Below are 20,612 nucleotides of genomic sequence, written 5' to 3' on the forward strand. Positions count from 1 at the left end.
TTTAAACCTTAGAAAGTAAAGTACAAAAGATCCTGTTTTTTTTTTTAAATGTAAAGTCGTTTTCAAAATACAAAACTAGAAGCGTGCGACAGATCTGCATCCTCTTTAAACAACGTTGACAACATTGTACAAGATTTCTTGAATCCTAATGATCGAAGTTGCTTCGAAAATCGCGAGTTGTTGTCACATTGTTGCTGTATTAAAAAAATATGTATAATTATGAAGTTGATTAACAATATGGCCGATTTGAAACGTAACTTTATTATGTATAAAAAAAATGAAATATAATAAATATATAAATATATAAAATATATTTATATACAAAGCGAAAGAATTTCTCTAAGATAAGAATAGTAAATTATAATAAATATGCAATTTACAGAGCGCTACGGATCTGTGGCGGCATACGCATTTAGTATGGCATCCGAAGTTGCAGTGACCGATGGATAAAGGTTTGGGTCAGAGTGTCCATATATACATATATACATATATATACATATATATATATGAAAATGTATGGTACGTCTCATAAATAAAAACAGTTCTTCCGTTTCGGATTTGTATAACGTAAATCCGAGGCGTTAGTTCTGGATCAGACCTTGAACGCAGAAAACATCCCTTTTAGATTGAATTTCTAATTTAAATATCGCATACAATTGAATTCATGATCTTGACAACGCATTTCAAGGTCATTGAAATCGGAGGTGGCTCCCATAAACCGCATATTTACCGTCAGTGGAAATAATTTTCACGTTGAACTTATTACTTTTCATTGTATTCTAAATAATAAATGTGATCAGGCCTGCTTAGGGATCCCCTTATTGTGAGCATCCTGTAAAACAGGGGTTCGTTCGGTTCATGCGTTCAAGGATGCGTGTATTTGTGCGCGTTTTCATGCACGGTCATCGGTTTGCGCGTGCGTGTTCGCGCGTGTGTGCACGAGGTCCGGCTACGGTGTGTTTTGTCAGTGTGTGTGCGAGAGGTTTGCGTCGGGTTGCGTGTATGTATGTCCATCATGAGTCAGAGCAGCCATGGTTGGTCCGTGTTTCGTAATTAATTCTCTTGGTTGACGAGAAAAATGCGAGCCTAGTCCCCGGGAGCAGGACACCTGCACGTTCCCGGGCCGCGCTTGTCCGCAGAGGACATGCTCGTTGTGCCCGGTAAATCGCACATCTTTCATCATTCTTCACATCCCGCTCACGGCTCTGCTCCGCTCTCGTATCCGCCGTGTGCGCGGTGTTCCCGAAGTGTTTTTCGCGTGTGTTTCGCTCCTCTTGTTTCTCACGATAGACATCACTGTAACCCGGTTCTGTCCTCCCGCGGGACTCCCGTCAGTTTCTCCTCCGTTCGAACAGGTACTTTCGCTCGGTAATACGTTTACCTAACGAATCCGCCGCCTATACACCTATTCAGCCCTTTCTCGCGATCGACCGATCCCGCCTTCCTCTTCTGTCTTCCCTTCTCATGCGTTGTACATACCACAAATTTTTATAGAACACCAAGGGGAACGAAAGCTACGGACCGCGGCGGCGGTTTTCAGCCTCCGAGGACGACGGCCACGAATGCCCTCTGTCGATTTTTCGATATCGGTCTCTTCTCCGTGACGATTGTACCTTCACGGGAAAGAATGGACTGTGAATACGTCAACGGTCTCGCTGATCGGGCTCGCCTTTTATTTACCGTTCTGTCCCGCGAATGAAACGGCTCGAACCAGGTACATACATATATATGTACCAAGATTTTCTTCTACTCTGAAAGCTTCTTCAACCCTCGTGCGACGAGAACGTGCTCGTTTTGGCCCGATTGTGATTTGTCATGTTTGTTTATGCTCTAGATACCTTGAATTATTGGGCCAGACAATCGCGGGAGAATCATGGATCAAAACAGAAACAGACCCAGCAGACCCCGTCTCAGGTCTCATGGCAATTCTGCCAGAGTCCTCGTGTTCGATCAGACCGAAAGCGAAGAATCGGCTTGTAGCACTGAGGCGGATGTGCAAAAGCGTCCGATGCCACCCAAAGTGGAAAGCAAAGAGGCTCCAGTTAGACCTGGTTCGTGGACAAATCTCGGTGACTAAATGTTTACTCTGTTTTATGATTATTAACCGTTTGATGTTTTCAGTGAGCGGAGAACTGTCGAATTTGGTCAGAATGAGGAACTCTGCTATTGGGAAATCTGCGCCCTCTTTATCTGTTCACGTGGTTAGCCATCTAACATTATTAATCGATGCATAAAAGCTTATCACAAGTGGAGCATATATAGATTTTTATGCAATCTTTTCTTTACAGCGTGATTTTAACATTCCTAGGCGGGCTGCCAAAGCGGCTCATCGTAAATCTTTCATTGCAACAACATCTCCTACCTTACCTAGATGTCATTCACCGCTGTCAGGTATGTAAATATTGTTAACGCGGATGCTTTTTTGTTCTTTGAAGTTTCAAATCGAATTTCACTCACTGAACATTATACATTTTCTTAGCGAACAATTGGTGCTCTAAAAGTATGTCTAGTAAGAGTGACTAAAGAGGTATAAATACATGCTATTCGATTATGAACGACTATGAGTACCATGCGTTTAGTAATCACATTATATAAGTGTTCTGGCACAACTTTATTTAAGATTTTAATGGAGATATATATATATATATACAAATATATATTTTCATACATATTTATATTCATGTAACGCAGCTGTTACAGTTTGCAAGTATTACACGCGACGAGTTTATTTACAAGTGTGTTAGATCTAGAATGTCTAAACAACTGTCTCCTAAAACAGTGTCCCGAAGAAAATTCATTTTCATCCACTTAGAAATGTGTGTTTTATATTGTTTACATCTTTCGATAACGATAGAGGATTAATTTCTTTTACTGCTTGTTTCCCAATATAGCATTCGTCCCGATTGTAGGCAGTCCCCTAGAGAGTCCTAGGATGTCATCCAGTCCACATTTTGCTTTTGCTCCGATTAAAAGGTATCTACTTTGTACCTACTTTTAGTCCGTTTATATCTGGTCTGGTTGCCTATGTAAGCAGGTGTCGCCATTGCGAGCATTATATTTTTAATACATTATTAATAGTGAAGAAAAACGCGAAATGTCAATGCAGAAACTAAGCTGTGTAATCTATCAGAAAAAAAAACAACGAATGTGGCTGTAAGATCCATTTTCGCGTTACAGTGAAGTTATTGTCGTCCATGTATTAGTTTTACCGACTAGAATTATTTGTTTGCTCGTTTTATGATCATTATGATTAAAGTGTGTGTAATGATTAAGGATTGGAGGAGGTGCCACGGGAACCGGTGATGGCAGACGGTGGTCGGTTGCGAGTTTGCCCTCGAGCGGATATGGAACGACACCCGGCTCCAGTAATGTTTCGGTTAGTCATTCATTGAGAGATTAGTATGCTCGAAAGCGCTGACGATTATCCACAAAATCATTGTGTATTTAATTAGTCACGGTACTCGAGTCAAGAACGGCTGCATCAGCTTCCAAATGTTCCGACCAAGGACGAGTTACGTATGCTTTCTTGCCATTTCTCCAAACCCGGAACACCTTGTTCATCACATCCGGGCTTCCCGGGTTCTAGCATCTCCAGCATACCAGGAAGCGTGTCTCTCAGCCTTGACGAGGAAGGTCGTAGATCGCCGCTGCACAGACCACGTTCGCGAAGTTTAAGGTAAGCATTCAACGAAATACACGATCATTAGAAATGGAGTAAATATTGCTGAAGAAACGAATGTTTTTACTAAATCTAGTAGTCCCAGTCGGTCACCGGTATTGGACAGTGAAATCGTGATGATGAACACCCTGTACAAAGAACGATTTCCAAAGGTACAATTTAAATGAAGGATATGATAAACATTGCGATGTAAAATCGCCATTTTTAACGATAAACTTAAATCTGTTAGGCAACTCAACAAATGGAAGAACGTTTAACTAACTTCATCAATGAGAACAAGGATCTGGACGAGTATGAAGTGATGGCGAACATGACGCAAGACTCTTTGCCCATTCTGCGATTTGTTCATCATCAAGTGATCGAGATGGCGAGAGATTGTTTGCAGAAATCTCAAGAGAAGTTAATCACAACGAGATATTTTTATGAAATGAGCGATAATTTGGAGCATCTGTTGATGGAAACGAAGGAGAAGTCACTCGAAGCTGCGACCAGATTAACGGGGCTTATTAAGAAATTGTTGCTAGTAATATCGCGTCCAGCCCGTCTGCTGGAGTGTTTGGAGTTCGATCCAGAAGAATTTTATCATTTATTGGAACAGGCCGAGGGTCAAGCGAAAATCAATGCGGGAATCAAAACAGATATACCTCAGTACATTATTACCAAGCTTTCTCTGAACAGAGATCCGATATCTGAACTTCAAGAAGATTTGAATAAATTAGAGGACTCGGCGAGCTCGAGCGACAGCAACCTGCAGATTACTTCGAGTCCGAATAAGGACGACGAGAAGTCTCAGCGGGTGCCGTGCGAGAGCGATTACGAAGTATCAAAATTAATTAGTAACGGCGCGTATGGTGCTGTTTATTTGGTCAAGGAGAAAACCACGCGGCAAAGGTTCGCCATGAAGAAGATAAACAAGAACAATTTGATGCTGCGTAATCAAGTGGAACAGGTTTTCGCTGAGAGGGACATAATGAGCTTTACAGACAATCCTTTTGTAGTATCAATGTACTGCAGCTTCGAAACTAAGGTGTGTAACTTGATTAGAAATACATAAATGTTTCAATGAATAAGCTGATCAATCAATTACAGAAACATTTATGCTTGGTGATGGAGTACGTGGAGGGGGGAGATTGCGCGAATCTTCTAAAAAACATTGGTCCACTGCCTCCGGATATGGCAAGGTTTTATTTCGCGGAGACGGTGTTGGCTGTCGAGTACTTGCACAGCTACGGTATCGTCCATCGGGACTTGAAGCCGGACAAGTATGTAGATGAACGTTTATCAGTTCTTCAAATGTTTTACGTCTCCTTTCGCTTTCAGTTTACTCATTACCGCACTCGGTCACATCAAACTTACAGACTTCGGTTTAAGTAAGATGGGTCTCATGTCCTGTAAGTGATTCACAAAAGTTTGTAACCATTTGTTTGAAGCGTTGCTCACAAATTCCATTCCATTTTTTAGTGGCGACGAATCTTTACGAGGGATACATAGACAGGGATACGAGACAATTTTCAGATAAACAAGTATTTGGTACACCCGAGTATATCGCTCCGGAAGTAATCCTGCGACAAGGCTACGGCAAACCGGTTGACTGGTGGTCCATGGGCATTATCCTATACGAATTTCTGATCGGCTGTGTTCCATTCTTCGGTGACACTCCTGAGGAATTATTTGCTCACACGGTTAATGGTGAATTTTTTGAATTTTTAATATAATGTTGAAGGAAACTCAGAGCCTAAATACAGCTTATTATTGAAATTCGTTTTTAAATAGATGATATCGAGTGGCCCGATGACGAGGATTGGCCTGTTCAAGTAGAAGCGAAAGATATTATAACGGCGCTATTGCAACAGAGTCCTAGAGAAAGATTAGGAACCGGTGGGTCGCACGAGGTCAAAGAACACCCATATTTCTATGGAGTAAATTGGAACAGTTTACTCAGACAGAAGGCTGAATTCGTGCCACAGTTGATCAACGATGAGGATACAAGTTACTTTGACAGTAAGTTCGGTCTAGAAGCTACTACAGATTTGTTTCCTAAAAGCAGCGGTATAATAAGAACAATGACGTTGCAGCTCGTATGGATAGATACAATCACGACATCGGCGACGATACCGATGACACCGATGACTCCCCTCTCTTCGGATCATTTTCTTCGTATTCTCCGCAATCGCGGAAGATCTCTCAAACCCGTCCACCGCAACTGAATCCGGAGTCAGAATCGGATGCCTCGAAGAAACAGTTGTTCCGTACTGAGCTGGAACGCACGGTTGCTCAATTGTCACTAGGATCCAGTGCTATGGTCACGCCACCATCCAAATTAACCGACTCCGGTCCGTTCGAGAAGAGCCGACCGTCATCGTCCATTAAGGGTAACGCATGTCTGGAGACTCCACCGAAGGCGGACAAATCGAACGCGTCGTTCTCCAGCCCCGTTCCAACGTCTAGCGGCGATTCTCAGTTAACTGTTATAAAGAACACGCAAATAGAAGGAACGTCGATCAACCTGAGCACGCCCGACTCGTCCCAAACGGAGTCGGAGGACATCAGTCCGCAGATCCAGAGAAAGCGACACGTGCACTCCCGCGACAAGCTGCCCAGGTTCAGTATATCCGTTGATGATGACCACATGTGAGTCGCTCGAACATTGAACATCGCGAGCGTTATTATTTTTTTTCTTTCTTCTAATATGCGCATTGTTCATTCATCTTTGAGACGATGTAAATGGGAATGATATCGATAAAAGCGATGTGTAAAAGTCGACTATATATGGTTGCAGGCTGGACTTAGTTGCTGCGAGCAGGGACACAATGGAGGATAGTAAGCATAATTCTAGCACCGACTCCTTCGAGTCGTTCAACGCAATGTCAATCATACCGTCGGTGAAACAGAAGTCACGGTCTGTGATCAAATCCGCCTCCACTAGTGGACTGTCGTTAGTGATACCCACCAGCGACTTCTCTTGTATGAACTCTTTCAAACGGATTCTCATCTATCACTGGTCCAAAATATGAAATCGAACTTACGATGTTTCATTTTTTTCAGACGACGCCTCTTTAAATACTCAACAAATCGAATCTCCCGGTGGATCGTCCACTGCTTCCTCGCGAGACACGTCCCCTTGCCGCGAATTAAGTCCTCTTGTTACGAGCTTGAAGCCTCCTATCATCATTCGAAGGGGACCATGCGGATTCGGCTTCACTGTGCACACTATCAGGGTCTACTATGGCGACAGCGATTTTTACACTATGCATCATCTGGTTATGGTATGTCAATTTAGTTGATTTGGCATGAACACCAGCATCTTCGTGAATTAGACACTTTTTATGTGTATTGTTTTACATGTTCCAGGTGGTCGATCAATCTAGTCCAGCGTTCGAAGCTGGCTTAAGACCGGGCGACCTCATAACTCACATAAACGGTGAACCGGTACAGGGTCTATATCATATACAAGTTCTCCAGTTAATGTTAAGCGGCGGTGATCACGTGACATTGCGCAGCACACCGCTGGAGAACACCAGCATTAAAACCGGAGGACGGAAAAGGGACCTAGCCCAAAGCAAAATGGCGCGTCGAACGTTGTACAAGCAACGGAAACAGAAGCGCGATCATTCCGATAAGAAACGAAAAACGTCCCTCTTTAAGCGAATTAGTTCGAAACGAGCTAGCGTAGAGATGCAACAGGTACAGAAGATGTTGGCGTAAAATTTTTGTATATCGTAGATGTAACAAAAAAGGCCTCCATGTGAACGTACACGTGTTCTCGTGGCTAGTACGATCAATGTATTAATATATATTACATGTACGTTCTGTTTCTTTTTTTCTTTCACACAAATACTAGACGCGGCATAACACGCTGAAGCACCGGCGGCTACTTACAAGCGACTTATACACCGATTATGTTAAGCGTTACTTTTGTTTTTTATTGCAGCCATTAACTATCAGTTGTCCATTGTCAGCACCCATTCTATCCAGCGACAGCAAACCTCCACTTATGGTATGATTTTACGTAAACGTTTCCTGATCGTCATCTTGTTGATAATCAGATTCAGTTTCGCCAATTTTTGTTCAAGCCAAAATTCGGTTGCTCGAATATACATACGCTCACGCGACAGCTTTTCAATGTTCTTTTCTCCAACGTCTTGACTAACCGCGTTCAGAGTTTTTACACAACACTGATCACCGAAGACCTTCAGTTTCATAACACATATACCTATATTATTAACTATGAACAAATTAGACAGTCGTGCCGGAAATTGTATTTGCCTATCGTTCGACAGATGGCCGCAGGAATCTGTTCGCCGTCCATGGTGACACCAAGCCGATCCTTCCAGTCGTTCACGCGCTCTCAGGAGACCTCGCCATACTTTACAGCCTGCACGAAGTCTGTTTGTAGTCCGTCGCCGCCGACTAACCGCGTCAGCTCTGATTCCTACCATTCGACCGGCAACTCGAGTTCTTGTTCAAGTCCAAACTCCTCGTCACCGGGATCGAACACGTCCGCCGCAAATCTGGCGACCATCTCGAACCAGTCGCACTATCAGAGGCCCAGCACTCTCCACGGTTTGAAGCACAAGTTACACACGGCGGCGAAAAATATTCACTCGCCGAACCGAAGGAAATCCGTCGGCCATATACCGTTGTCTCCGTTGGCCAGGACTCCTAGTCCGTCACCGCTTCCGGCTAGTCCGACCAGAAGTCCCAGCCCGTTAGCGTTCCCCACGGGACATCAGCCTGGTAGTTCCAACACTACGCAGTCCTATAGTCCAGGTGCGATGAAGTATACATTAAAATTCTTACGAGTGACTGAAGGATTGTATAATTTCTCGGCGATTCATATTAATATTAATTAATTTATATTATTCATGTTAATATTTATTATTATTTTCGTTTAGTTCTCCCAGGATCTTCATGCTCGGACTATTAACAGAGAAACCTCGATTTTAGGTGTCTGTTTGTCAACGCCGAACAATCAGAAGAAGAGCTACGGACGTCCAAAATCCGCGGAGCCTGGGTCTCCGCTGTTGAGAAGAGCTCTAAGTCCAGACCGGCTGCACCCGCGCTCCGCAGAGAACAAAACCTCGATATCACCGCTGGCTAATTCAGTGGTAAAGGTAACGCCCCGTGTAACCATCGCTCAAACCTCGCATTCCGAGGCCTCGGAGGAGAATGGTGACAGCTTCAAGGACACGAGCGACTCGAAGACTGAGAAGAAAGTATCCAACGATCAGAAGTCCGACTATACGAAGCTGTCCCACGCGATATCGATCAACCTGGGGAACGTAAGCATGACGAACTCCTGCGGCAGCACGCAGCTGCCCAGAATAGCGGAAGAGAAGGATTCGCCGACCGGTTCGAAGGGCGACGATTATTCTGCGAAGGACGCTCTGCTGTCGGACAAGACCGAGAAAGCCTGTGCAAAGTCGACCGAGATCGAACGAGTTCACAACGACCGTCGTGACCAAGACTCCAAGGTGTGCCCATCTTCGAAGACCACGGAGCAATCCACCAATAAGATCGAAGAGAGCACCAACAAGTTCGTCGGTAATTCTCCCACTCCGCAGGTGCGTTCAACCGCGTCCCACAAGCAGTGTCAAAGCAACGAGAAGGGCTCGCAGACGTGTCCGAAGACGTCCTCGCAGAACAGCGAGAAAGGCCCGCAGGCTGCGGTTTCGAAAGCAGCGTCGCACAGCAGCAGCAGCGAGAAAAACTCCCAAACCACAGCACAGAAGGCACCGTCGCACTTCAGCGACAAGTGTTCCCAAGCCTCTGGCCAGAAGTCATCGAGCGGCGACAAAAGTTCGCACTCGTCCCAGAAGTCGCAGAGCAACGAAAAGAACTCGCAAGCCGCAGCTCAGAAGTCCCACGGCGAGAAGAGCTCGTACGGGACGCAAAGAGGTCAGAGCAGTGAGAAAGGAGGAGGCGGTCACAAGTCCAGCGAGCAGAAGACGGGTGGTAAAAGTTCAGAGGCTAATCCGGAGGGTAGGAAGACCCTGAAGAAGCACAAGAACGACGCGTCCGAGGACGCGTCCGGTGCTTTCGACGCCGCTGGATCTGGAAAAGATAAAAAGAATGTTTAAGTAAAACGTTGTCGAGTTAAAGAAACGAGTTGTCCACGCGTTAATCAGACTCTTCTGCCAACGAACGACGATGAACGCCTGTTACACAGTTACGTTTCTTTCTCCTTTTTCTTTCTTTCTTTCTTTTTTTTTAATGTTCGTTCTATCTCGACGAAATCTCACGAAACGAAAACAGTTAAGCGTCTATATAATCTAATAGAGTACTTGAGTAAGAGAGCGAGGAGAAGGTTAAATCAAAAGCAAATGGAGCAGTTCTGTATTCGCAGCTTTAAAAACAAAACGAAAACCAGGAGTTTGTATACTACTCGAGTCTCAAAATCTTCGTAGGCTTCCATCGAATCGATACAGCTTGGAGAACAGCTTTCACGATTAAGCACTAATGTGTGTGTGTACGTGCATCTCGAGGCGCGTCCAAAAGCCATCCTGTAATTATAATCTTTACTGTCGTACGATTTCATTGGATACAAGGAAAACCAAAATGTGAAAGTAGAGAAACTCCGACGTATTATAATATTTAAACGGTTTTAACTGTGCAATTTGTTGATGTCGCTCTTCTAATTCTTCGCGAGTGGGGGAGTGTGTATTATTCTGCGTGTGCATGTGTGTGTGTGTGTGTGCGTGCGTGCGTGCGTGCGCGTGCGTGCGTGTGTGCGTGGGTGAGAAAGAGAAACAAGAAGATGTAATTGGAGTAATTTATATACTTCAGGCTACAGTATTTACACGATCTCATTTACGTTTACGTCTAATATTAGCACATCACTGTATGGATCAGCATCGCGAATCGTGTATAGATAAGTCTTTTTCAACGCGAGTAATATTTGTGAAGAAAAACAAAACAAAAAAGAACAGAGAAGACAGCAACTATCGTATACACTCGTGACTCGGATTCAAACTCTTTTTCATATTGATAAGAGCGAAGGCTGGAAATCTGGAAGAGTTAGAACAAATGAGATCAACACGGATTCAAATTCTTTTCCCCGGGTGGACATTTTCTTCGTTGATAAAACTGATAATGTGATAGCTAAAATTCGAATTATTCGGTTCGTTCGACACCCGAAAAAGCTCGGAACACAAGAATTTGTTCGAGAGCTGGCCTTCGCTCGGAAGCCACGAAAATCGGCCTACACGCGCGAGTGAACACGATAACCGACTTCGTTTGCGACGACTAGCGTACAAGATGCTCCCGTATGCACAATGATATTAATCCCTGTCTCTTTGTAGCGACTCCAGCACGCTGTGATGCATTTAATTACGACGTTTAGACAAATTGGTGCTACGATTCATCGCTTGGATATCCTGCGCGAGAAACTGGTGCTCCCGTTCTACCCTGTAAAATCATACGAGAGTGAGAGAAACAGAAAGAAAGAGATAGAGAGGGGGAGGGAGAGGGATAGTAGAAAGAGAAAATTCACGAATTAAACGACAACGTAGAACGATAGGTAGTGACACAGCAGGAACGAACATATCGCATTGGAAGCATCTTGAGGATTTCCGGGTCCGTGTGAGAGTTGCGAGCGTCCTCGAGGGCCCGTTGGCCTCTGACACGTAACTTTTTTTTAGTATTAGGTACTCGTTAATTTATTCTGTATATATATACATATATATATATATACACACACACACAAAACAAAGAAACAAACAAAAGAGACACACGCGCGCGACGAAGAAAAAGGAGGGCAAAAAAATGATGAAAAACAAGTGTACATTAGTTAAGGGCAAAAAGTATGCTTTAATCGTGAGAACGGCCGCGGCACCTAAAATTGGCCGCCGCCACGGCTTCCGGTAGGGTTCACACAGTTCTCCGCGCTTCTCGCGAGTGCTCGCTTACGAAGGAACGTCCTTTGCCATAAAGGGACGCGGCACGGCGCGAACGTGAACGTGTCTCTGCCATAGATTCGCGCGGTCTTGTCCCAACAATGTGTTTTGTACGAAGTACGAACGGGAACAAGGGCGCACAAGAGGGCCGCCGCGCGGGCCGGAAAAGGTCACCGGTGTGAGACAGATGATGCTTCGCGTTTCAAGCGAATCGAATCCGGCGCACCGCTTTCAGAAACGAAGAAGAAAAGAGCAAGGAAACGGAGGAACATTTCTTACGCCCTGGACCGACCGTGATCGCGGGAACGAGCACGCGGATTTTGTACGTGCTGCGCCACCGCGGCTCGCTCGAAAGTGTTGAAAAATTGGACGTTCGAGAATGATGGTGGATACGAGCTTCGGTTTCGCGATTTATGGGGGTCGAGCTGCGAGCGATTTTTGCGGAAATTAACCGGAAAGGATGTTCAACGTAGAACTCGATGAAATATTTGTATTATTTTTTAACGGCTGCGATATTTACCGCCACCTCTGGCAGGAAATGTTCGATCGTCGGGAATTTCTGTATAACAAATTTCTTGCATGTATATGAAAAATGATGAAAGATTGTATTTTATGTATATTCGACTGAATAGAACAAAACAGTTGAACATTGTAAAAGTTAAGTAACGTGGAAAAAGGTGCCGGTCAGCGTTTAGAGATGGTTGACACGTTGAATGCCACGGGGGTCACCGGTGACCGGTGTGCCCAAATTGATAGAAATATATATTAGGGGGACCGGAAAGTAATGTCGTTTCTGCGCATATTTATATGTTTGAACATAATGTAAATAAACGACATAACTTTCCGGTCCCCCTAATATAATTTCAAACAAATGTCAATATCTAAAATTTTGTATTATTACCATCGTCGATTCGAACAGTGACCCTTGTCGCGATTAACATGTAAAACATGGTTATACAATGTAACTTATCTATCGCAGATAATATTTCAACGTTATATGTATCGCATAAAAGAAAATTCATCGTGGCAACCACAATGACAATTTCTGTAAAACCGGCGTGGCACTCGACGTGTTAAACTATTCTCCAGTTTAGTGCACTTTATTTTTCTGTCAACGTTATCGTTGATTATTATACAAACAGATTATTCTGCCAGGGGTGCGGTTTCTCTTGAAAATTGTTATTTGTACAAGAAAAAGAAAACTTTAATGTAAGATCGCGCGTCTTCGGTACCGTGAATTCGCCCGCCACGACCGAGAATATTGGTCCATTGTTATTCAAATTTTTACGCATGCGTCACGGTTAACGCCGGAAACATCGGCGGAAGTTTTGTTTTCGACTTTGTAAAAAGAATATTGTATTATATATTATTTATTATAGGCTCTTATAGGTTAGAAATAGCTGTAAGTAAGCTTTGTGAATGTTTTAGTTTTCGGAGGGAACGCGGGAGTTTGTTCTTCGAGTTAACGTTACGCGCGGCAGAGTTGTAAATGCGAAGCTGACGAGTATTCGATCGAGTTCTACATAATTTTGCGAACGATCGTAATCGAGCCGGCACGAAGTAGTAATATTAAAAGTTGTCCGTGGCTCGATCCAGGAATAATAATTTCATTGTTTCATTAGCGCACGCTATTTCGGTAGCATATTTTCCTTTGATCAACGTTTAATGTTTCGCGGCGCGATCGTCCGTATCATTCCGTAGCAAATATTACTCTGGCGAAAGTGAAATGAAATTTTAGGTACATAATTCGGGCATTCGAGAGGTTGCAAACGTCAGCGTGACAACAAAACGGTGCAGCGATTCCACAGCAAATACGTGTATGTAGCTGCTAAACGAGTTCCCGGGGCCGGAGATTAGAATCCAAACGCGTGTTCTACGAGCGTACAGAGTTCGCACGACCGTAAAATTTCACGAAATCGATTATTGTTAACCGGCATTCGAACGCTTTCCCGATCCACCGCGAGTTTTAACAGCGCGAGGGTAGAAGCTATAAGGGATGCTCGGTGAAAAACTGAGGCTTCCGAGGAGTAGAGAACAACTTGAAATTTCATCGTGTCTTTCGCGATTCTCCGCGTTCTACAGGCTGTCCCAAAAATGTCTCGCAATGCGGAAATAGTGGATTCCTTAAGTTATTTGAAGTAACTTTTTCCTTGGCGAAAATGCAAACCGCGGTTTCGTTTACGAGTTATTAACGAAGAACGCCGACCAATAAGAAGCGAGCTCCGGTGACGCGCGAGGCGGCCGAGAAATTAGAGATTTCTGAGGTGATTCGAAGCAACTTTTTCCTTTACAAAAATTTTCTACGAGGCGTTGTTAACGCGTTATCAACGAAAAACAGTGACCAATGAGAGGCGAGCTCGGCTGGCGCGAAGTGGCGAAACCAACGAGCGGTCAACGCCCAGATCCGCTGATTGGCTGTGCCGCCTCGCGCCAGCTGATCTCGTCCTCTCATTGGTCACCGTTTTTCGTTGATAACTCGTAAACGAAGCCGCGGATTGCATTTCCGCCAAGGAGAAAGTTGCTTCGAATGATCTCAGGAACCATCTCCATTTCCGGATTACGAGACATTTTTGAGACACCCTGTAATAATCTCTTGTTCTCCAAGAGAGTTCCAGAGGATCGGGAGGTTTCAAGGCCGCGTTTCATCGCGAAACGATTCACCGTTGCAATTCGTAGCTAGGTCCGAAATAGTTGTACGCGGACACCTAGTCTTTCTCGGCGTACGATTTCATTTTCTTTTACTCGTTACAGTCGACTTTTCGATCATGGAGATGCGAAAGTTATACATATAGATACGCATGTAATTCTTAATCGATGAACTGATTTCTGAATGATATTCTGGATCCGTCTCGATCAAATTGTTTAGGGACGTTAATTAATCTGTCAGCTTTAAACGACTATTAATTATTTAAACTAATAATTATTTAAACGACTATTATACGTTGTAATAATGCGAATTTAAATGCTACATTTTGCGAGCAGAAAAGTAACGAGTTGTAAGTACGCGATGATCGTTTGTTTCCGGTCCACTTTTCTGGCATTTCTGCGAGAAATCGACAATTCTTGAAGGTCCTTGTGTCTCTATCGATCGAAATGTTGCTCATTGTTCAACGATAAAAAGACCAGTGGGATCATCTATTCTGAGCTGTGGGATCGCTTGTCGCTCAACGACTATCGTCGTCGACGAAACCGTTGCCTGGATCCCCCGTTTGCATACGTTAACTCCGTTCAAGTATGGTTGACGCAAAGTATACCGGGAACTCGTAGCAAAGAGAGAGAAAAAAACGATAGCGATCTCCCGTTCGGAGACAATAGAGATTACGATCAAGATCTGCAAAGGTTTCCTGGTCGACCTTACTGTCAGCGAATATCGCGAATTTCTGTAAACAATCAAGACCATCAACAAACAACAAAAATTTCACGAATTTTCTGTGTCGTGTTCATCGATTATAATATTGTATATGTACGATGGACGATCGATGCGAGTCGTCGATGACCTAACCCTCGCGAGAGGATCAGCGTGCACTGTGTACAGGGTGCTCGCGAAGTCGCGGTTCAATTCAGAGAACTGCGACGATAAGCGGAAAATTGGCCGAGGAATGTAATCTTGCGCGTTCGAGGCCTCGGGAGAAGATCTTGGAAAATTTGAGAAAAATGGCGATGTCCAACAACCACTTCTGCCCGATCGCATCCGGACACCACGAGTCGACGTCCATCATCGTCTTAGCCCCCCGGACCATCGTGCATCGCCACGCGTAGCGTGCGCGACACGCAAAGCAGCACAGACGAGGATCGATGATTTGTTGAACATTGTTTCGTTACGTTTACGTGGGTTGTGATTTTATATAATATAAGGGGAGTAAATGTATTCGTTGGTGACTTAATTATTATCGGACTGCGGCGGACCCGCGCGATCACGACGGTTATGCTGAAATATGGCCGAGCGGCGTTTCATCCTCTTCTTTATCAGATAAGACCTTTTGTAACGCGACTCAGGCTCGCTCCGACGTGCACGCCAATGGCCATACTTTGGGAAGTCGCGCGAGGCTCCAGGCTCGTCCGCAGTTCATTTATTATCGTTGAGACGTGTGCGTGGTGTATTTGTTTCTACAGAGCCGGGGAACGCGGAAACGTGAGAAAGTTTTCCGAATTATTGCATTCGCCGGCGCCGAGCGACGTTCAGTTTCCGACTCGTACAGCGAAAATGACCAGGGTACAGTTTCGACAAAAACAAAAAAAAATCAAGTAATCGTAGAAGACCGTGAAAGAAATCTTTGATTCGCCTGGGACGCGCCTGTTTCTTCCCTCGGGTAATCTGAATCGTAATTTCGCTGCGAGACCAAGGGAGACCGGACCGATTTCAGTAGTAGATAGATCGTAGGAAGCGGCGCTCCTTTACTTTTTCCTTCTTTTTTTTTTCTTTTTGTCTTTCGTTCCTCTTCGTTTCCTTTTTGAGGAGAAGAAAAAGGACACCTCCGATCGGTCTTTGTTCTTCGTTTGTTTTTTGTGATAAGCGATAACTGGATGTTCTCCGTGAGAATGTTTATCAGCGAACTCGACGAACGTTTGATAATTATTATTACATGCTCTCCACGTGAAATACAGTTTCGTTTCTTTATTATACGGCACGACTCGTCTTGTTATTTGATTACAGTAGTATTCGTTAGATTACAGTAGAATGCATACGGTAGAATTCCAATTATCCAGCGGAGACAGAGACAAATACTTTAATTTGCATTAAAGAAATAAGGATAACGAAAATATTTTTAACAATTCTGTATATTATGATTTCTCGGCTTTAGTGAACGCGCTTTGAAAGTTCAAAAATTTATTCTCAATAATTATTAATACAAATTATTAGAAAATTATTTAAATTAAACACAAATGATTCTTGCCACTTTTGACATATGCTGCAATACAAATTCCGGTAAGAATCATTGTTGTCAAATTTAATAGCGCCATTTCGGGTAGCGGCAAAACGCTCAAACTGGTAGTCAAATTATCGACAGTCGATTTTGGCCAACAGTTCGAGCGTTTTGCTACTACCTCGATTGGCGTTGCACAGACCCCGAACGGACATTAATTTTTTTCAACAAGAGGCGTCACAATCGCCCGCGTACATATCCATATTACAGGGCCGCTTAAAACATTAATTATTCCAAAATCAGGCAGAAAATAAATAAAGAGCACAGAACCGTCCAGAAGAATCTGTTGCTTCCATATTGTGTAAGAAAAGCAAACGACGGTAACACAAATTATAATTAATTAACATAATAGCTAATCAAACTTAAAAAAGCAATTATTTATACTTCGTAATGTTGTAATTTATTTTTTTTTAAATATAATATAAATATAATAATAATAATAAATATTAAATATAATATTAAATATAATAATAATTATAATAGTATATAATAATTATCAATTAAATATAATAACGATGCAGTAGATCCCCCTAAACAATTCTGCACCTTCGTTTATTTTTGTATGCCCTAATATCATAAGGTTTGGCTTTGCGGACCGAGAGTATTTTTTTAACTCCTATGACGACACGACCGTTCCGAAATTTTGAATTTGGAGATGGCAATTCTGAGAAGAAATTAAAAAATTAAATTCAATGTAAAAAATTAAATTCGCGCGCCATGTTCTCCACGAACGTGCTACGACTACAGAGAAACTTACTATCGTATATTTAGCCGGTTGGAGAAACGGGTTATCCTTATTTCAAACGATAAATAAACTGTTTTTCTGTGACAGAGATGCAGACGAGACTTCTAAATGTTTCTACAACCTGAAACTACATTTTCAATCGCTAAATTGACAGATTTCAGGATACATTTTTCATACAGGACAGGAGTCGATTACTTCGATTGTTTACCGCTACGTGGTGATAGTGTCTCTGTGTCCATCAGGAGGCTACTTTTGAAAAAATCCAGAAATTCCCTTGATTATGACGATTTGTTACATGAACTCGACGCGTAAAATTAGTAGGAACATTTTGAGATCGAACACATTCATTTTATTACGAATATCATATTATTTCTATTATTCTTTTCAATGCTAACTTGGCAAAAATCATGTACGACTGTAAGAAATATTCAATTTTCTCTATATTGTTTATAATAAATCGTGTGTTTCGGCATCGAATGGATGGAGAAAATTCCCCTGGACAATCTTGTATCGTCAAAATACGTATTGTTTACGGGATATTTTACGATGTCATGCATCCCTATTTGTATCCCTGTTTCTATTAACAGTGGTGGGGGGTAGCGGATGGAGCAGTGGGGGCCGGAGCTCGCGAGGAATCAGTTGTCCAGACCTGCGCTAAGGTTTCCTTTTTCGAGCAAGTGGCAGCCATTGAATCATATTGAAATTTCCCGTTGTTGCTGCGCAACGTCATATTCGGTTTTCAAGGTACATACAATGCAAAAGAGAAGAACCGCATATAATCGACGACTTAACCGTTCGAGTCCCATGCAGCGCGATCGCGCTGTTTAGATTTCATGTCGGAAAGACCCACTAACACTACATTTGACCGCAATGGACAATTGACAGTGTATTTGGATTCTACCAAACTCGGCGCATTCAACTTACTGATTCTTGTTCGTCGCATCATTATTTTTGTTCATGTATACCATATAAGTACTCTTGTTTGTAGTTCACATTATTTTCAATCATATTTATTGAATAATTATTTCTTCTCGCTATAAACTGGGACAAGCGCTATCGCTCTCCTTGACTCTTCGACAAGATTTTCCAAAAAATCTGGATCTCGGCACGGTTACAATGTGCTTCGTCAATGCACCATGATCTGTCAAATTGGATAACCTACTGCATAGTTGATTAACAATTTGACGTGTTTCTAGCGATTAAAATTGGCTAAAAGAATCTAGTATTATTTTGCACTTATTCCAATGTAATTCGTGTCGTTTAATCGCCTATTATGTTGTCCGGTACGTTCTGTTGGTTATGTTAGCAAACAATGAATTGACATAATAAAACATTCAACAATTCGTTAATAGCATTCGTTGATATTGTTGCTACAAGCGACGTTATCGCTGTAATATTTATTCCTCGACTATAATCTACATACTTCGTCATTCCACAAAAATTATTAGTTTTCGAGAGATTGCGTAGAGGTTATGTCACGCGTCGAGGTACACGTAGCCTGATATTCCTTTTCATTTTAGATTTAACGATTCTGTGGAAACTGAAAAATGTCTGTCAAGGGTCTGGCTGCAGCAATTATTGAGTTTTTGACTCAACAATTGGAGGACGGAAACATCACCGAAGAATCTAGGGAGAGCCTCGAAGTAGCCATACAATGCCTAGAAAGCGCTTATAATGTCCAGGGGTTTGTTGTTCCAACAAATTTTAATTTACTCGAGGTATATAAAAAGACAGTTGAATCCACGAAAGCTCAGCCAGCTAAGGAGGCTATGCCCGAAGAAAAAGCTGAAGCAGAGAGATTGAAAAATGAAGGAAATGCTTACATGAAGGCCGAGAAACACCAAGAAGCTATCGCCAGCTATACAAAGTATGGATTCTAAATATAATACATACAATTTTAAGTAACTTAGTTAAAGATCCAGTAATTGGTATAACAAAATGGAAGAGTTAATGAAATGTATAACATTAAAATATTTTTTGTTTAGAGCTATTGAATTGAATGGTGCAAATGCTGTGTATTACTGCAATCGAGCAGCAGCGTACAGTAAAATTGGCAATCATGAACAAGCGATTAGCGATTGCCAAGCTGCGCTGACCATTGATCGCACTTACAGCAAAGCATATGGACGACTAGGATTAGCATACTCTAGCCTAAATAAACTTGTAGACGCTGGAATTAGTTATAAGAGAGCTCTAGAAATGGAGCCCGATAACGAAAGTTATAAATATAATTTGCACGTGACTGAAGAAAGAATTCGAGAGCAAAGTCGAGGTTTTAACAGTTTCGAGGATATGATTGACATTGCGCTATCTAATCCAGACTTCCTCAGAGCGTAAATATCAAATCCTGACTTTTCTATGTATAATAGTTCACGGAATATCAGTTATATTTCAATAGTTTTCAGAGGTCAACGAGTAGCACAACTAATACAAGATTCCGATCCCGAACTTTTGGAGATATTGATGCGACAAATGGGAAATAATCCGAGTAATCCTGAACCATCACAACAGAATTAAGATAACTGCGAGGCTAACTGTTTAAGGCGATATTCATATGAATATATACTATAAAAATTTTTCTTTAACTTATCTATTACATAAATCCGAACGACTTGTCTTTTAGATATGTACCGAGGTGGTATTATATGCAAAACATTCGGCGATAACGGTAAAAAAGGAATGAATATTTTCTGGATAGGATGGCTCTCTAAGGGCATATGAATTGCTATTACTGTTTATGCTGTACAACGTGTCGTTAAATATGTATTTTAATTACTGCTCATTTGTATCACGTTACGATATAGATATTGTTATCACTGTTTCCTTTAACAGTCATTTTTAGTATGATGAAAAATCGCATAGTCAAAAGAATTAAAAAGTAAAAATACATTAATATCAATCTTCATCATGCTATCGCTACATGTACATCGTTTCGTTATTTGGAACCGATAAAAGAAATGTATGCCAATCAAGAAGACACATTGAAAAATTTACGAAATAATATTCTTCCGTAATATTTGTACATTTATAAAAACGTACTAAATATACGACGAATCGAATCATTCTTTCCAAAACATTTACAGTTCATGTGACATTTTTATAATTGTCTAAATCTAAAAATATAATTTTATCTATACATTATGGAATACAGCACTGTTTTCCTTAAAGTTGAAAAAAAAGTGAATATAAAGAATTATCATCTTTGTTCGTTCTTTATACCAAAACATTCGTTTTAAACCCAACGTGAGTTTTCCAAATAAATTTAAAAAATGCAGCTACACACAACGGCGATCGGTAATCCATTTAAGGGCCAATAAGATCGAACGGCTCGAAGTAACATGGAAATTCAAATTTCACGCCACTTGTAT

At 42.2% G+C, this 20,612-nt stretch overlaps 2 protein-coding genes across 6 annotated transcripts; both read left to right on the plus strand.

The window, feature by feature from the left end:
* Positions 1–502: 502 nt before the first annotated feature.
* Positions 503–16,202, plus strand: dop (microtubule-associated serine/threonine (MAST) protein kinase dop). Of its 4 annotated transcripts, none has more exons than XM_033485420.2 (21): positions 505–1,355; positions 1,495–1,714; positions 1,835–2,051; positions 2,122–2,201; positions 2,289–2,391; positions 2,892–2,973; positions 3,274–3,376; positions 3,453–3,676; positions 3,756–3,831; positions 3,909–4,706; positions 4,769–4,941; positions 5,000–5,070; positions 5,141–5,368; positions 5,453–5,680; positions 5,755–6,310; positions 6,459–6,643; positions 6,725–6,945; positions 7,031–7,363; positions 7,611–7,676; positions 7,960–8,449; positions 8,627–16,202. In XM_033485420.2, the coding sequence occupies exons 3-21, from the start codon at positions 1,874–1,876 to the stop codon at positions 9,757–9,759; spliced, it is 5,328 nt and encodes a 1,775-aa protein (XP_033341311.2). In that variant the 5' UTR covers positions 505–1,355; positions 1,495–1,714; positions 1,835–1,873; the 3' UTR covers positions 9,760–16,202. The 4 variants fall into 4 exon arrangements, with proteins under 4 accessions (XP_033341314.2, XP_033341311.2, XP_033341312.2 ...); XM_033485421.2 differs by having other exon boundaries at positions 505–1,160; XM_033485422.2 differs by having other exon boundaries at positions 508–1,355; positions 5,755–6,280.
* Positions 16,203–17,830: 1,628 nt separating this feature from the next.
* LOC117229177 (small glutamine-rich tetratricopeptide repeat-containing protein alpha) lies at positions 17,831–20,440 on the plus strand. 2 transcript variants are annotated; one of them, XM_033485438.2, is made up of 4 exons: positions 17,831–17,988; positions 18,765–19,111; positions 19,230–19,577; positions 19,643–20,440. In XM_033485438.2, the coding sequence occupies exons 2-4, from the start codon at positions 18,792–18,794 to the stop codon at positions 19,725–19,727; spliced, it is 753 nt and encodes a 250-aa protein (XP_033341329.1). In that variant the 5' UTR covers positions 17,831–17,988; positions 18,765–18,791; the 3' UTR covers positions 19,728–20,440. The 2 variants fall into 2 exon arrangements, with proteins under 2 accessions (XP_033341329.1, XP_033341328.1); XM_033485437.2 differs by having other exon boundaries at positions 19,650–20,440.
* The last annotated feature ends 172 nt before the right edge of the window (positions 20,441–20,612 follow it).

The sequence above is a fragment of the Megalopta genalis genome, chromosome 7, assembly GCF_051020955.1.
Source record: "Megalopta genalis isolate 19385.01 chromosome 7, iyMegGena1_principal, whole genome shotgun sequence".
Taxonomy (NCBI): domain Eukaryota; kingdom Metazoa; phylum Arthropoda; class Insecta; order Hymenoptera; family Halictidae; genus Megalopta; species Megalopta genalis.

Coding starts and splice junctions, on each gene's coding strand:
- dop (XM_033485420.2), top strand. CDS start 1,874: ATGGATCAAAACAGAAACAGACCCAGCAGACCCCGTCTCAGGTCTCAT. Junction 5,071..5,140: donor TAAGATGGGTCTCATGTCCT/GTAAGTGATTCA, acceptor TCCATTTTTTAG/TGGCGACGAATCTTTACGAG. Junction 5,681..5,754: donor GGATACAAGTTACTTTGACA/GTAAGTTCGGTC, acceptor ATGACGTTGCAG/CTCGTATGGATAGATACAAT.
- LOC117229177 (XM_033485437.2), top strand. CDS start 18,792: ATGTCTGTCAAGGGTCTGGCTGCAGCAATTATTGAGTTTTTGACTCAA. Junction 19,112..19,229: donor GCTATCGCCAGCTATACAAA/GTATGGATTCTA, acceptor TTTTTTGTTTAG/AGCTATTGAATTGAATGGTG. Junction 19,578..19,649: donor AATCCAGACTTCCTCAGAGC/GTAAATATCAAA, acceptor AATAGTTTTCAG/AGGTCAACGAGTAGCACAAC.